The sequence below is a fragment of the Malus domestica genome, chromosome 02, assembly GCF_042453785.1.
Source record: "Malus domestica chromosome 02, GDT2T_hap1".
Lineage (NCBI taxonomy): Eukaryota > Viridiplantae > Streptophyta > Magnoliopsida > Rosales > Rosaceae > Malus > Malus domestica.
Window position 1 is genome coordinate 36932096 of NC_091662.1, and position 15863 is coordinate 36947958.

At 41.4% G+C, this 15863-nt stretch overlaps 1 protein-coding gene and 1 long non-coding RNA gene across 2 annotated transcripts; one reads left to right on the forward strand and one right to left on the reverse strand.

Annotated features, from left to right (window-relative positions):
• Positions 1 to 7033: 7033 nt before the first annotated feature.
• LOC114823738 (uncharacterized) lies at positions 7034 to 7531 on the reverse strand. Its single transcript, XM_070813474.1, has one exon. The coding sequence runs from the start codon at positions 7529 to 7531 to the stop codon at positions 7034 to 7036; it is 498 nt and encodes a 165-aa protein (XP_070669575.1).
• A 1165-nt stretch (positions 7532 to 8696) lies between these two features.
• On the forward strand, positions 8697 to 9831 carry LOC103413235 (uncharacterized). Its single transcript, XR_011578578.1, has 2 exons — positions 8697 to 8950; positions 9510 to 9831. It is a non-coding gene; the product is annotated as an uncharacterized lncRNA (long non-coding RNA).
• Positions 9832 to 15863: the final 6032 nt, after the last annotated feature.

Below are 15863 nucleotides of genomic sequence, written 5' to 3' on the forward strand. Positions count from 1 at the left end.
GAAATGTCTGAAGCAGATTCAAGAGGGCTGAATAGCTTGATCTTCCTACGCTATGCACTGAAGTTGTTGTTGGCTTGCAATAAGACTTTGTTGGTGACTATAACTCTTGTTGGGCATAAGTGCTCCCCTAGTTGAGTTGTCAAGCTTGAGGGTTTTTGATTATTTGTGAATACAAGGAGTTCACATGTACAAGTTGTACCACTCGTCTTCTGGTAGGTGGAATGAATGGTGAATTGCTTTCATCACTTGGTTGGTGGTACGAATGTGAGTTCTTTCATCACCTTTCATCACCTGGTTGGTGGCACGAGGATGAGTTCCTTCTTCACCTGGTTGGTGGCATGAATGGTAAGTTACCAAATGATATTAGAGTACGGGTTGTACATTTCATCACCTAGTTGGTGGCATGAAAAAGAGTACGGGTTGTACATTTCATCACCTGGTTGGTGGCATGAAGATGAGTTCCTTCTTCACCTGGTTGGTGGCATGAATGGCAAGTTGCCAAATGATATTAGAGTATTGGTTGTACATTTCATCACCTGGTTGGTGGCATGAAGGAGAGTACAGGTTGTACATTTCATCACCTGGTTAGTGGCATGAAGATGAGTTCCTTCTTCACCTAGTTGGTGACATGAGTGGCAAGTTACCAAATGATATTAGAGTACGGGTTGTATATTTCATCACTTGGTTGGTGGCATGAAGGAGAGTACGGGTTGTACATTTCATCACCTGATTGGTGGCACGAAGATGAGTTCCTTCTTCACCTGGTTGGTGGCATGAATGGCAAGTTGCCAAATGATATTAGAGTACAGGTTGTACATTTCATCATCTGATTGGTGGTATGAAGGAGAGTACGGGTTGTACATTTCATCACCTGGTCGGTGGCATGAAGATGAGTTCCTTCTTCACCTGGGTGGTGGCATAAGTGGCAAGTTGTCAAATGATATTAGAGTACGGGTTGTACATTTCATCAACTGGTTGATGGCACAAAGATGAGTTCATTCTTCACCTGGTTGGTGGCATGAATGGCAAGTTGCCAAATGATATTAGAGTACTGGTTGTACATTTCATCACCTGGTTGGTGGCATGAAGGAGAGTACAGGTTGTACATTTCATCACCTGGTTGGTGGCATGAAGATGAGTTCTTTCTTCACATTTCATCACCTGGTTGGTAAGAATAAGGGTAAGGTGTTGAGGCACATTGTAGCAAGTGTCGATGACACAAAGTATGTTGAACCCTTTCGAAGCACAGATGGCTTATGTATGGATATGTTGGAATGTATGATGTTTATGTATGAATGTGTTGGAATATATGATGTTTATGTATGAATGTGTTAGAATGTATAATGTTTATGTTAATTGATATGAGTGATGCTTATAAATGTTTTGCTATGCATGAAGGGATTCATGCTTTTGATATGTGAACCATGTTGGTTGTAACACTTAGTATCACATACTTTGTGTCAAAGTACGTATGTTGAATCTCTGAGTTGGAGTATAAGGGTAGGTCAGCGTAGACCAAGTGTTCCAGTGCTAGGAACGCAAAAGACTCAGAAGAAGTTGTCTGAATTCCCTCTTCTTTAAATATTTACCGAATGACTTGTGTGACAAAAGATCTCAAGCGGTTGAGAGTCAAAACATTTGTAATGTGTATACCTTCTTATAATAGCATTTCCTTCAGTACCTAGTCTTCCACTTTGAAAGAGTGAGGCTTGGCCCCATAGTCATAATAGTCGACGGTACGTTTACCCCTGGTTGTCTTGATACGAACTTTTATCCCTCTTGTTGTAATGGGCTTGCTGAGAGTAAAAATCCTTCTTCTTTCCAAGAGACAGATACGTGTGGTGACTTAACGAGTAGCTAAATGAGGCAGGAGATGATGCAATGGGTGTCTGAATGGCCAATATCTCCACACTTGGTAAAACTTGACTTCCACTTCCCATTTGATGATAGGGGTTAACCATATGAGGGTTCCTTTGGTATGTCTTTGCTTCGGTGGAGGCGTGGTTGTAAGCCTGTGCCATCACCTCAGAGTAAGTCTTCCAAGTGTTGGCATTGATCATGTACTTGAAGAAACAATCATGTAGGCCTGCCGTGAAGGCCTTGAGGGTGGTCTTGTCATCTGCCTTAACATAGCGAGAATACTCATGGCTGAAGCGACCGGAATACTCTCGTAATGACTCGTACGGCTTCTGGTGAATAGTGTACAAGTCATCTGCAGAATGCAAGTGATCGGTCTGGAAGATATGTTAAAAGACAAACAGTTTCCTCAATTTCTCAAATGAGTCTATTGTCTCAGGTGGAAGACGGCAATACCAGTTTAGAGCTCCACCAGAGATGGTGGAGGGGAAGAGAAGACATCGCTCTTCGTCAGTGTGCATCCGATATACCATGGTGGACTCAAAGAGGTTAAGGTGTTCAATTGGGTCCTCCCTTCCAGTATAGAGTTGTAAACTAAGCTTTTGTTTTGTCTTCGCTTGAAAGGGGTGTCGATGATCCTTCTTGTGAGAGGGCCAGGCCTGGGTTGGTTCCAGTCAGGTATTTCGGCCTGACGTTCGGCCTTCAACTTGTTTACTTCCTCAAGAAGTTGTAGGACAATGAGGTCCTGAGTGGAGTCATGTACCACTGGAATTTTCTTTCGTAAGTCTCCATCGCCTCTTGGAAGTAGGAAAGTTTGAGCAAGGGCGTGTGGTTTTTTCTTAGACTTGCCGTACTGACTTCTAAGGCGAGTCTGTCGGAATACCTCAGAGTCCCCCGTACCTTCATGTTCCTCTAGGACCTGTCATTCCTTCCTTAAATTGGCAGTTTGCCTGGGTCGTGGGAGGGGACCGAGTCTTTCAGAAACTATTGGGTCATTGATCTTCAAGCATATGTGGAGGGGATTCTCTCGACGTTGCTTTAGAAAGTCTCGGCAGTCACGATAAACGGCTTTCGATCATTCCAACCCTTCTGCAAGGAAGTGTCTTCCTCCACTTCTTCTACTTCGGGTCGAAGCATCTGGGTTGAGAGAAGTCTCATGTTGATCAATGTTTTGATGATTAGCTCGCTCTTCATCAGGGATACCCATGTCGACGGGAAGTGACCCTCCATGTTGGGGGGCACCCAGATGCTGGTTGATGTCCATAGGGGCAACGAGCTCGCGTGTTTGAGTACGCCTAGTTTCGTGAAGCGTCTCAAAGAGCTTCTCATACTGCTCTTGGAGGACCTCATTCTTCATTACTATCTTGTTGTTCTGAGCTTCTAGCTCATCAACTTTAGCTTGAAGAGCAACCTTCTTTCATTCATTCTTTCGTTGCTTCGCACTAGGTACAAGAGGGGTGTCATTCTGTATGTTGTGGCTTCTTTCGCTCCCCATGTTGGAGAGGGATGCCTGGTCAAAAGAGAGTGTACGAATGGTGGAAACCAGCTTGGCAAAGCTGAAGAGAGTGGGAATAAGTGTCGTTCCCACAGACGGCACCAAATGTTGATGCACAAAATCAGCGAGGACTTTGGTACAACAGAAAGTGTTAAGTTTGTGACCTTCGCTAGATTGCTTCGGTCACTAGTGTGGATAAGTACGTAAATGGATAGGGATAAGGAAGCAAACACAAGATGTACGTGGTTCACCCAAATTGGCTACGTCCACGGAGTAAAGGAGTTCTCATTAATTGTGAAGGGTTTACACAAGTACATAGGTTCAAACTCTCATTTTGTGAGTACTAGTGAATGATTTAGTACAAATGACATTAGGAAATATTGTGAGAGAATGATCTCTATTTATAGAATAGAGTTTCTAGTTTCATTCTGACATTGACACGTGTTGTGTTGTGATTGGCTTCTGATGTTGACACATGTCGCGCTATGATTGGCTTCTGATGTCGACATGTGTCGCTCTGTGATTGGCCTCCTGGTTGGAGGGGAAACTCTTCTGGGTCCTTGATGGTATAACATTGACCGGTGCTCAGTAGTTTTGGGATTGGTCAAGTATGGTACAAACAGCCTTCTTTGATCAAATACTCACTGAGACGATTATACCACATTCGCCCAGATTGTTTCAGCCTATATAATGATTGCCTTAATTTGATTGAGAACATACTTCGTGGTTTGTTAGTCGTTTCATGCAACTTAAGTCCTTTTGGGACTTTCATATATATGTCAGTATCTAATTCTCCATATAGATATGCAGTGATGACATCCATAAGTCGCATATCAAGTTTTTCTAAAACCACTAAACTTATTAAGTAACGGAACCTAATTGTGTCCATTACAGGAAAGTATTTCTCTTCATAATCAATTCCAGGTCTTTGTGAAAAACCTTGTGCAACGAGTCTTGCTTTATATCTTGCAATCTTGTTTTTCTCGTTGCGTTTCCTTGTGAATACCCATTTGTAACCTACGGAGTTCACACCAGGCGGGGTTTGGACTACTTGTCCAAAAACACTTCGCATTTCCAAGGAATTTAATTCTGCCTGGATTGCATCTTTCCATTTAGGCCAATCATGTCTCTGTTTGCATTCATCAACAGAGCGGGGCTCAATGTCATTGCTTAATATGATTTCAGTGGCTATTGCGAAAGTGAACATATCGTTGATGATTACTCCATTTTGATCCCACAATTCATTAGCACATACATAATTTAAGGAGATTTCTTTGCTTTCATGTACTTCTATCTCTTTAAGGACATGTGTCTCATCAAGGACATTTTCTTTTTCAGAAAATTTAGAATCATGAATTGTGGATTTATCTTTCAATTTCTTTTCCTGAATGATTTCATTTGGATTCAGCTGTGCCATCATCTTTCTCTTTCGAGGGGCTGAATCTTTTGAATATGGTGGTTTACCACGCTTCAGGCGTGCACCAGATGAATCATTCGCTACCACCTTATTTTGTCCAACAGGGACATCAATTCTTACAGGTGCATTTGCAGCTGGTATATATGACTTTGTCACTTTCGAAACATCATTAAATGCATCTGGCATTTGATTAGCAATAATTTGAAGATGAACAATCATTTTCACTTCATCTTCACATTGAGTGCTTCGTGGATCAAAATGAGATAAAGTGGGAACAACTCATGTCAGCTCTTGTTGTTCTTCTGGAACGGTCTTTTCTCCCCTAACGACGGGAAGACTATCTCATCAAAATGACAATCAGCAAAACAAGCTGTAAATATATCACCTGTTAAGGGTTCTAAATATCTAATGATAGATGGTGAATCAAAACTCACATAAATTCTCAATCTGCGCTGAGGTCCCATTTTAGTGCGTTGTGGTGGTGCAATAGGCACATAAATAGCATAACTAAAAACTCGTAAATGTGAAATGTTTGGTTGATGCCTAAACACGAGTTGTATTGATGAGTATTGGTGGTTGGCTATGGGTCTCAACCGAACCAATGATGTAGCATGTCCCCATGTAGAGATTGGTAATTTTGTTTTCATGAGCAGAGTGCGAGCTATTAATTGAAGTCGCTTGATAAATACCTCTGCTAAGCCATTTTGAGTATGGACATGAGGAACAGAGTGTTCAACATCAATGCCCAGTGTCATGTAGTAATCATCAAAGGTTTGAGACGTAAATTCACCAGCGTTATCAAGTTGGATTGACTTAATGGGATAATCTGGGAATTGTGCTCGCAACTTTATTATTTGAGCAAGAAATCTTGCAAACACTACATTTCGAGTAGACAATAGGCAAACATGTGACCATCAGGTAGATGCATCAACCAAAACCATAAAATATCGAAATGGTCCACAAGGTGGTTGAATAGGCCCACAAATATCCCCTTGAATTCTGCAAAAATGATGGGGATTCAGCATCAACCTTTAGTTGTGATGGTCTAATTACCAACTTCCTTTTGGAACAAGCCTTGCAAGGGTTATCATTTGAGACATTAATGTGTTTGCTCAATAATGGATGTTCATTAGAGTTGGTAATGATTCTACGCATCATGGTAGATTCTGGATGACCCAGACTATCATGCCAAAGCATATAAACTTTTGAATCAATGAACTTCTAGTTCATGACAGTATGTGCCTCAATTGTCTTTATGTATGTATAATACAATCCATTTGATAAACCATGCAACTTCTCCAATATACGCTTCTGGGTATCATTGGAGGTAATGTTTAGATATTCCACATTTTCTGCACTTTTTGTTTCAATGTGGTATCCATTTAGATGTATGTCTCTAAAACTCAACAAATTTCGAGTAGATCGAGTAGCGTATAACGCATTTTGTATGAACAATATTGTTCCATTTGGTAACATGATATGGCCTTTTCCTGAGCCTTCAATTACATCTGATTGCCCTGATATTGTTGTTACCTTTACTTTTGCAAGTATCAAGTTCGAGAAATACTTTCGATTTCGAAGTATTGTATGTGTGGTTGCGCTGTCTGCAAGAAAAAAAATCTCCACCATTGCTCTTGTTTTGAGAATAACGATAATTTTTATTCATGCTTTCTGAGTAATGGAAATTACAATTAAAAGCAGTTTATTCATACTGGAATACTACTTTTATTGAATTGAAAGTGCAAGCATTAAATCACAAGTGCAAATAGCAAGAGTACATCAAACATAAATGATTTAATCGAACCCAAACACTTCATTCCCTCTTTCAATAATGAAGTCTGAAACATTCAGGTGGGTTGTGTTCAATTGTCCTAATAAATCAACACTGGATCAGGTATATCCATCTGTTGAGCCTGGTCGAGAAAATTGGTCTCAACACCCTTCTCCTTGAGGGAGGCTTGATACAGATCCACTAGATGTTTTGGGGTACGATAGGTATGTGCCTAGTGCCCATTGCCACCACACCTATGGCAAACTCCTTCAAAATTTCTAGAAGTGTTCATATGAGCTTTGCCTTTCTGGCGATTTGCATTTTTAAAGCTCGGGCCTGTAGGAACCTGGTTGTGAAACTGGACACCATGGTTCTTGCCCTTTTGGCCTTGCTTGTAGCCACGTCCTCGTTTGTAATTATTGCCATGAGAGGATGTGGTATTCCCATCAAGGGAAACAACATTCACTTCTGGGAATAGTGCTGATCCAGTAGGTCAAGACTGATGATTCTTCATCAGAAGCTCATTGTTTTGCTCAGCTACAAGGAGCACAGATATCAACTGGTTGTACTGAATAAAGTCTCGTTCTCTATACTGCTGTTGCAGGAGTATGTTGGAGGCATGAAAAATGCTAAAAATCTTTTCCAGCATGTCTTCCTCAGTAATGGTTTCTCCACAGAGCTTCAATTGGGAGGTAATTCTGAACATAGCAGAATTGTACTCAGCCACCGTCTTAAAATCCTGGATCCTTAGGTGAGTCCACTCATAAAGAGCTCTTGGAAGAATCATCGTTTTCTGGTAATTGTATCTATTTTTCAGTGCCTTCCAGATGATTAGTGGATCTTCAACCGTGAGGTACTCGCTCTTCAGTCCCTCATCAATGTGGCAACAGATAAAGATCATGGCCTTTGCCCGATCTTGAGAAGATGCACTGTTATCCTCCTTAATAGTTTCTCCAAGATTCGCTGCCTCTAGATGAATCTTGGCATCCATTACCCAGGTAAGGTAATTCTTCCCAGTAATATCCAGGGCAAAAAAATCAAGTTTTGCCAAGTTCGCAATTTTCTTTTCTGAAAGAAAAATAAGGTGTGTAAGAACTTGCAATAATGTGTATTCTGAAGGAATATATTGTTAAAACTTATGGTTCTTACAAATTTTTCATTTTAATCTTCAGGCCAAAATGATAAGCACTTGAAACTTCAGGCTCGAGATTTACATGATGAATGAGGAGGGCGATTGTACCGCACCATTCTCATTGAATAGCATATGATGGGCGATTATTCCGCACCACTCAAGCATTAGAAATTTAAATATGCAAAGCAGAGTGGGTGATTATACCACACCACCTAAAATTGCAATAAAATTAAATAGCAGGCAAATTTAAATATGCAAGGTAGGGTGGACGATTATACCGATCCATCTAAAATTTGCAGTAAAATTAAATCTACAGTCCAAGATGGGCGATGATATCGCACCATCTTTGATCACAACAAAGATAAATAAACATTGGTTTAGAAATTAGGAACTGCACCAAGCAAGAAATCAAAGATATAAGTAAATGTTATGTTGAGAACTAAAAGCAGGCATGGTGTGAACAATTCTTCACGAGGGTATATCCAGTAGGTGAGGCAGAGGAAGAAGAAAAATAGTAAAATCCTTGAAGGAAACTTTTTTTTTTCTTTCGGCGGAGAGAAATGAGAAAATGTTTTAGGGTTAGAGAGTTGTGCTGATAACGTGTTATAAATAGGCAAAAGTTAGAGAAATAACCTTTGCTAAGAGCAAGAGTGAAGCATATGTAATATATCACACTGTTTTGTTTATTAACTATGATTGCAGGTAAAAGAAAAATAGGAGAATGCAGAAAATATTCTAACTTATCTTTCTTCTCTTATTGCTTTTTGTATCCGTGTGTTTTGAACACTCGTAGTGCTCTATTTATAGAGCAACTGCCTTGAAAACTTACAAAAACTTCACTATTTAGCATATGAATCTTTACTGTATACATGTGAGTAAACATACTCACTATTTACAACATAAGTGACAATTTTTTTTAGGGCCCCCTTAGGGCCCCCCTCAACGTCCCCCCCCCACCCCGGCCCGCCGCCCCCAAAAAAAAAAAAACACGACCCCAACTTAATTTCCATTTTCCATATGTCATATTATCTCCTCCTCTCTGTCTAATACACACAATAGACCGAGTATTTTTCATGGCTCTATCTTCGGGCATTACTCAAATCTTCTTATGCAGGCAGTCAAGTGGTTTGACGGTCAAGAGTTGCTCAAGTAATAGTGATAGCAAAACAAGCTCATCCCAAATCCAGACGAAGAAGAAGCCGTGCTTGAGATGCAGCACCCTTTACTCAGACCACGACAATTCCCCTACTGCTTGCTCCTTCCACGGCCACACTACTGGTAATTATAATCTTCATACCACAATCATCCACATGTTAATTTCCCCTTTCAGTTTCTCACCCACATGTTAATTGGGATCTTGTGGGCTTTTACTAAAAGCGTGTTTCCTTTTGATTGATTGACATCAATATCAATAATACAAAAACTAACCAAATTTAGGAAAATGATTTCCGCACATTATTTTTTCGCACTGTGCATATACTATTTCTTTTTCTTCTAGCAATTGGATTAGATTATACAATTCAAAGGAGAATTAAGCGCTAAAATTAAGACGGTGTGCAAAAGGAGAAAATAAGTGTCATAAATCACTTTCCTAGCATCTCCAGCATCGTGAGCTAGAATCCGGTTAAATTTAAAATCACATTACATAAACGTTATCGTCTCTAGTTCTGGCTAACATGGATATTACACAATATTTAGTTATTTGGTCAATTTTTCTAATGGGATTGAATCATTAAGGGAGATAGAGAAAAATAGAATAAGATTTGACCAAAAGTTATTTTCTTAGTTTCGGAGCGTGCTTAAATCTTTATGTTGATAATTGGATATGGTTTTGTAGGGGAGAAAGGATTATTTGCTCTAGCTCCACCACACCAAGGGATTGATGGAGAGTGGAGTGACAAGTCTGGAGTAATTGTGTACAAATGGAATGAGAAGAACAAGAGACCAAACACTGGAAGTGGGAATTGGAAGAAGAGATGGAGCTGCTGTCAAGAGTATGATGAAAATGCCACACCTTGTCAAAAGGGATGGCATGTTTCCTATGATGATGGCTTCACTTTGTATTAGCCACGGTTGAATTTGCTTTAAATAATTAAATGTATCATTTGTTAATATAAAATATGTTAAATAGTTTATAAATCACAATCTTTGTTTTTTAATTTTTTTTCCTGAATATTTAACTTTGCTTTGATGGGTGAAAGTTGATGTGCCGCGTTGCTCCGTCAAGGCTTTTGCACATTGCAAAAATTTCCCCACTACGGCCTCCAGTAGGAGTATGGCCTGTGTCTCAGTCTCAGTGTGGCTGATCATTCTCCTGGAATAGCTAAATGATCATCGCCTTGGTAAGCTAGTGGCTCACCACTAGATAGACAGACGCGAGCCCTTCGTTGGGTGGATTCCTCCTTTTGCTCATCAGTCTATGGGTATTAGAAGCCGTTTCCAGCTGAATTTTAGACATATAGGTTTGTTTCGTAAAAAATGCGGTTCTTTAGACTCAATTGATGTATTCAGTCTCAGCAACTCATATTTTTCTTGATTCAATTCGGACAGTTCAGAAAAAGCACTTTACATCCCAGTGCTTCTAATCAGTACAATTTGACTTGTTCTGGTTTCTACTTGTGCAGGACAGTAACAATTTTTTAAGAGAAAACTTGTATTCCAAGTCACATTAGGTAGGAAGCACAACTCATTTCATAATAGTGTTCGTGGCAGGAATTTCCGCTGGGGATGTTTCCTGGCCGACGAGCACACAGCTCCCCTGGAGGTTGGCGCCGGTTGAGGGCTGCTGTCGGGCTTCTGCTTCGTTTCTGGGCGTTGTCGGGCAAGTCTCGTCGGGCAAGACTCTTCGGGCAAGACTCTTCGGGGAAGGCTCTTCGGGCAAGGCTGAAAGAGAAGGACATCGTTAACTTTGAGAGGTGCCTTTGTGGGGCCTTAGGTATAGGCCTTAAGGCTCACAATCAAGGTTAACATTTAGGTGCTCAGGCGTGCCACTGCCATCTTTAGCATGGCAGATGTAAAATGGTTGTCGTTCTTTCATTGTATATATATATGTATCCAAGAAACCGTGTTAGTTATAACATGTGCCTTTGTGAGGCCTTAAATGTAGGCCTTGAGGCTTCCCATCAATAACTAAACCAGTGCTCGAACGCATCATATTTATTCTTGTGATTGTAGGAGTCTTCTAACTATTATATTTCTGATTACCCGAATCCAAGGAATAGAACGAACCCAAATAGGTGCCTTTGTGGGGCCTTAGGTGTAGGCCTTGAGGCTTCCCATCAGAGTTCATTCTTATGCTTAGACTCTTGAGATCGCTGAATAGGATGAATCCAAATGGATGCCTTTGTGAGGCCTTAGGTGTAGGCCTTGAGGCTTTCCATTAGAGTCCATCCCATGCTTAAGCGTTCTATGATAATCATGATATAATAGAAAGAAAACTAGAAGGTAGGTCGATTACTTGCGCCCCAAGTAACTTCGGACTTCTCGTTTATCAAGGATTGTCGTGGATGGGTTAAGTCCACATAAAGTTCTTTTTTATGCCTTGAGGCCAAGGACTTTTAAACTAATCAGATTTACATGCATGCGGGCTTAGGCCTTGGATCTGATTTAAGCATTGAAGATATATTTAAATCGGATCCAAGTATTGAGAAAGCTTTGTCATAGTGATTTTGCTAGAAACAAACTTGCATATAACTAAAAATATACAACATATTGCTAGACTTTAAAGAAAGAGAAGACAAAGACAGAGCAAAGCAGGTCGGGCAAGATTAAACCTTATCAATTAAGGCTGATCGTCTTGCAGGTCCCTATCTTTGTGGTTCTGTCAAAGGTCTAAAAGCTTAAAGGTGGAGAGGGGAGAGGAGAATACAAAAGGGTGAATCGATACTACAACAAGTTAGAGCAGGGTAGCAGAGCTATTACAAAGTTTAGGAGAAAAGATTATCCCGAGGGGGATGAAAGCTTGGGCTGACTACAGCTTCGTTTTGAAAGGCAAATCTGGCTTTTTGAGCAGAGTTTGTGCTTTTGTTTGTTTGTTTGAGTGTCTTTATTCCTGTCTTCTCTTCCTCCTTTTATAGACTACTCGGTTTGGCTTCTGTAGCGACAGCTTTGCCCGAATGCGGTCTGAGGGTGATGACTCATCAGCTTTATTACATGTAATGCCACCATAAAGTACTTTATGGGCTGTGCAGTCTGATCAGTCTACACCACTTGGTCCTTGGGTAGGTAGGCAAGTGGCCTTTGTGAATTGTATCAAGTCAGAAAAGGCCCTGTCCTGCCTTCCCAAGTTTTGGCTGGGCTTTGATCTTCTATTCCTCCAGGCCTCCTTTTGGGCCGACTCCATCCTTGGGCCAAAAATCAAGTTTCAATCTAAACAGTGCCCCCTTCAATTAATGTGAATGTTGGAATCCCAAGCGTCGACATTGATTGAATACCCGCATGCATGCATATTCGTCCTTGGGAATTGGTGCTTCTGGTGCCCCTTGCTCTTCTCATGACCCTTGAACTGTCATTTGAGCCCTATAAAATCTAGCTCGGGACTTCTCCTATCAAACTACCAACTTCCCTTTAGCTCTGGCCTTCAACTTCCATCCAACTTGAGCGTTCTTGTTTTCTCTTAGCAACTGAGAAATGGGTTCCTTATGTTTTGAGTGGAGTTTCCTAAAACTCCCCTTTCGCGAGAAAATGAGGTTTCACCTGATGACCGCTATCTCCAACACCCTTGGTCGACCGCCCCTCTATCTCCAACACCCCTGATCGGGCGGCTTCCTCCCGATGGTTTGCCTTCCCGCAAGTTGCGGTGATAAGTTGAGCTTCACCATCACATATGGTGACAGCCTCGTTGGAGGATCCTCTACCAGGCTCATGTTGGCCGCACAACCCGATCACCCGATTGGGTTCCATCCATGAAGACGTCGGGAAACCAGCTGAAGACACCACCAAACTCAGAGAGAATTAAATGTAATACATAGGATTGGAACTCTGTAATTTTCATCAATTTGTCGACATGAAATAAATACTATTTTAGCAATTTCTGTCTTTCTGCCTTCTTTGAATGTTTGATGAACAAAAACACTGCATATGAGATTCCCGAAGCTCGCTTCATTCTGCCCGATCTTCAATGTAACAATCCCTAACATCCCATAATGTAGGACAATATTTCTTTAAGAATCTAACATTAATGGGATGTTTCTGCCCATTTCCTTCGAGGTCCGCTAGGTAGTATCCTCCTTTATTCAAGACTCGACTAATAATAAAAGGACCTTCCTATGTCGGGCTCCACTTTCCAAAACCCCGAAGCTGAGCTCCCAGCGGGAGAACTGTTTTCCATACTAAATCTCCCTATTTAAAAGACTTTACCTTCACCTTCTTGTTATAAGCTCGGGCAACAGCTATCTTTCCTTCTTGAATCTGGTTCAAGGCTTCAATTCGGGCTACATCCAGGTCTTCAATACCTTGACACATGGCTTCAATATATTCTGCACTATGTAACCCAAATTGGTTTTGAATTCTTACGGAACTAACGTTGATCTCCATGGGAAGCACTGCATCTTGCCCGAATGTCAAGGCATAAGGAGTTGTGCATGTCCCCGCTCTTTTGGAAGTCCTGTATGCCCACAACGTGTTCCCCAACATCTCATGCCACTTTTCTGGACTATCTATCACCATTCTTTTAATAATGTTGACCAGGATCTTGTTGCTAGCTTCGGCCTGCCCATTTGACTGAGGGTAGTACGGACTGGATTGGATCATCTTTATCTTGTACTTGCTTGCAAACTCCTCGACTTCTTTTGAAATAAAAGATGGCCCACGGTCTGTCACTATAGTCTCGGGCACCCCATATCTGTGCAGGATCTTGGTCTCGATAAAATTCTTGACTACGGTGGAAGTTATGGATTTTACTGCTGATGCTTCCACCCACTTGGTGAAGTAATCCGTTGCTACAATTATAAAAGTATGCCCTTTACTGGAAGCTGGATAAATTTGCCCGATGAAGTCCATCGCCCATCCTCGGAACGGCCAAGGCTTGACCACTGGATTCAAAGGTACTGAAGGCACGTGTTGGAGAGGTCCATGCCTCTGACATTCTTCACAACCGCGGGCATAAGACTTGCAGTCTTTTTCCATGTCGGGCCAGAAATAACCGTACCTTCTGAGTAGCCATCTCATCTTTGTCCCTACTTGATGTGCTTCACATATTCCCTCATGTACTTCGGCCATCACTCTCATGGATTCTTCCTGGCCTAAGCATTTTAACAGTAATCCATCTGGGGTTTTTCTTAGCAAGTTCTTCGCCCATAAGACATATTTGGTTGCTTGCTGCCTATTCTTCTTACTTGTAGGTGAAGAGGGATCATTCAAATGATGAATGATGGGTGCCCTCCAATCCTCCGTCTTGGCTTTTAGAACCATTACATCCAAACTAAATCCCCGATCTAAGATGGAAGGAAGGTTTCTTGTTTGAATCTCGACATCTATTCCATACTTTCTTTCCTGTATTGGCATTCCTGAGGCTAGTTGCGCCATTTCATTGGCTGCCAAGTTAGATCCCCTAGGAATATGATTGACCGATATCTCAGATTCCCAGAAACTCAACAATTGTGTTGCTGCCATATAGTACCCCGCCATAGTGATATGTCTGCACTTGAACTCGCCATTTAGCTGGTTTATTACCAACTCTGAATCACCAAAGACTTCTACTTCTGCTGCCCCCAAATCCAACAGGATTTCCAGACCAATAATCAATGCCTCATACTCTGCCCAATTATTAGTATTTTCTTAGTAATCGAGCAGGAATGAGTAATAATGATAAACCCCCTGAGGATTTATAACTACAATCCCAGCCCTGCAGCCTTCTGAGTGTGGGATCCATCGAAATACAGCTTCCAAAGAGTAATCCAGAGGCCCGTTACTCTTCTTATCTCTTGCTGGATCCAATCTTCTTTGCCCGAAACATCACTTCTTGGTGGGATCCAAACGCTAGTAACCTCCAAACTTCCTGGGATATTGATTACCTCACTTTGAGGTTCCTGATGCTCGGTCAAGAAATCAGCAATTGCCTGGCCTTTGACTGCCCTTTGAGGTACATACTGAAAGCTGAATTCTGACAGTGCTAGAATCCACTTCCCAATCCTTCCTGCTAGCATAGGTTTTGACAACATGTACTTTATCACATCTGTTTTGGCAATGATGTGTACGTGACAAGGTAACATATAATGTCTTAGCTTGCTGGTAGTAAAATATAGAGCCAAACACAATCTTTCCACCGGAGAATATCTTGTTTCTACTTCGGTCAAAATTCTGCTGAGGTAGTATACAGCCTGCTCCTTTCCACCTTCATGATTTTGAGCTAGCAAACTCCCAATTGACTTTTCCAAAGCAGAAATGTATAGCTTCAAGGGTTTTCCCCTTTGAGGTGGTACCAGCACTGGTGGAGAAGTTAGGTAGGCCTTGATGCTGTCAAATGCCTGTTGGTGGGTCGGCCCCCACTCGAAATTCTCTTTATCTTTCAATCTTAGTAAAGGAGTCAGCGGCTGGATTTTGCCTGCTAAATTGGCAATGAATCTCCTCAAGAAGTTGATCTTGCCTAGTAGCCTTTGAAGCTGCACTTTGTTGGTGGGTGAAGGTGATTCCAATATTGCCCGAGACTTGTTCTTGTCCACTTCCACACCTCTCTGATGCACCAAGAATCCTAAGAAGTTGCCCGCCCTTACTCCAAATGCGCACTTCTTTGGATTCATCTTCAATTTGTGGATCCGCATCCTTATTAATGGTTGCCTGAGATCTACTAGATGTTGTTCCTCTGTTTTAGATTTCACCACGATGTCGTCGATATATACCTCCATGCTCTGGCCAATTAGATCATGAAAAATGGCATTCATTGCCCTTTGATATGTTGCGCCAGCATTCTTGAGCCCGAATGGCATGACCAGATACTCATATGCCCCCACATGACCAGGACACCTAAAAGCTGTTTTATGAATATCATCTGGAGCCATCTTTATCTGGTTATATCCGGCATTTCCATCCATAAAAGATAAAACTTTATGCTTTGCTACTGCATCTATGGATAAATCAGCCATAGGCATGGGGTACTCATCTTTTGGTGTAGCGCCATTAATATTTCTGTAATCAACACAACATCGTACTGCTTTTGTTACAGCTTTTAAAACGGGTACGATGTTGGCCAACC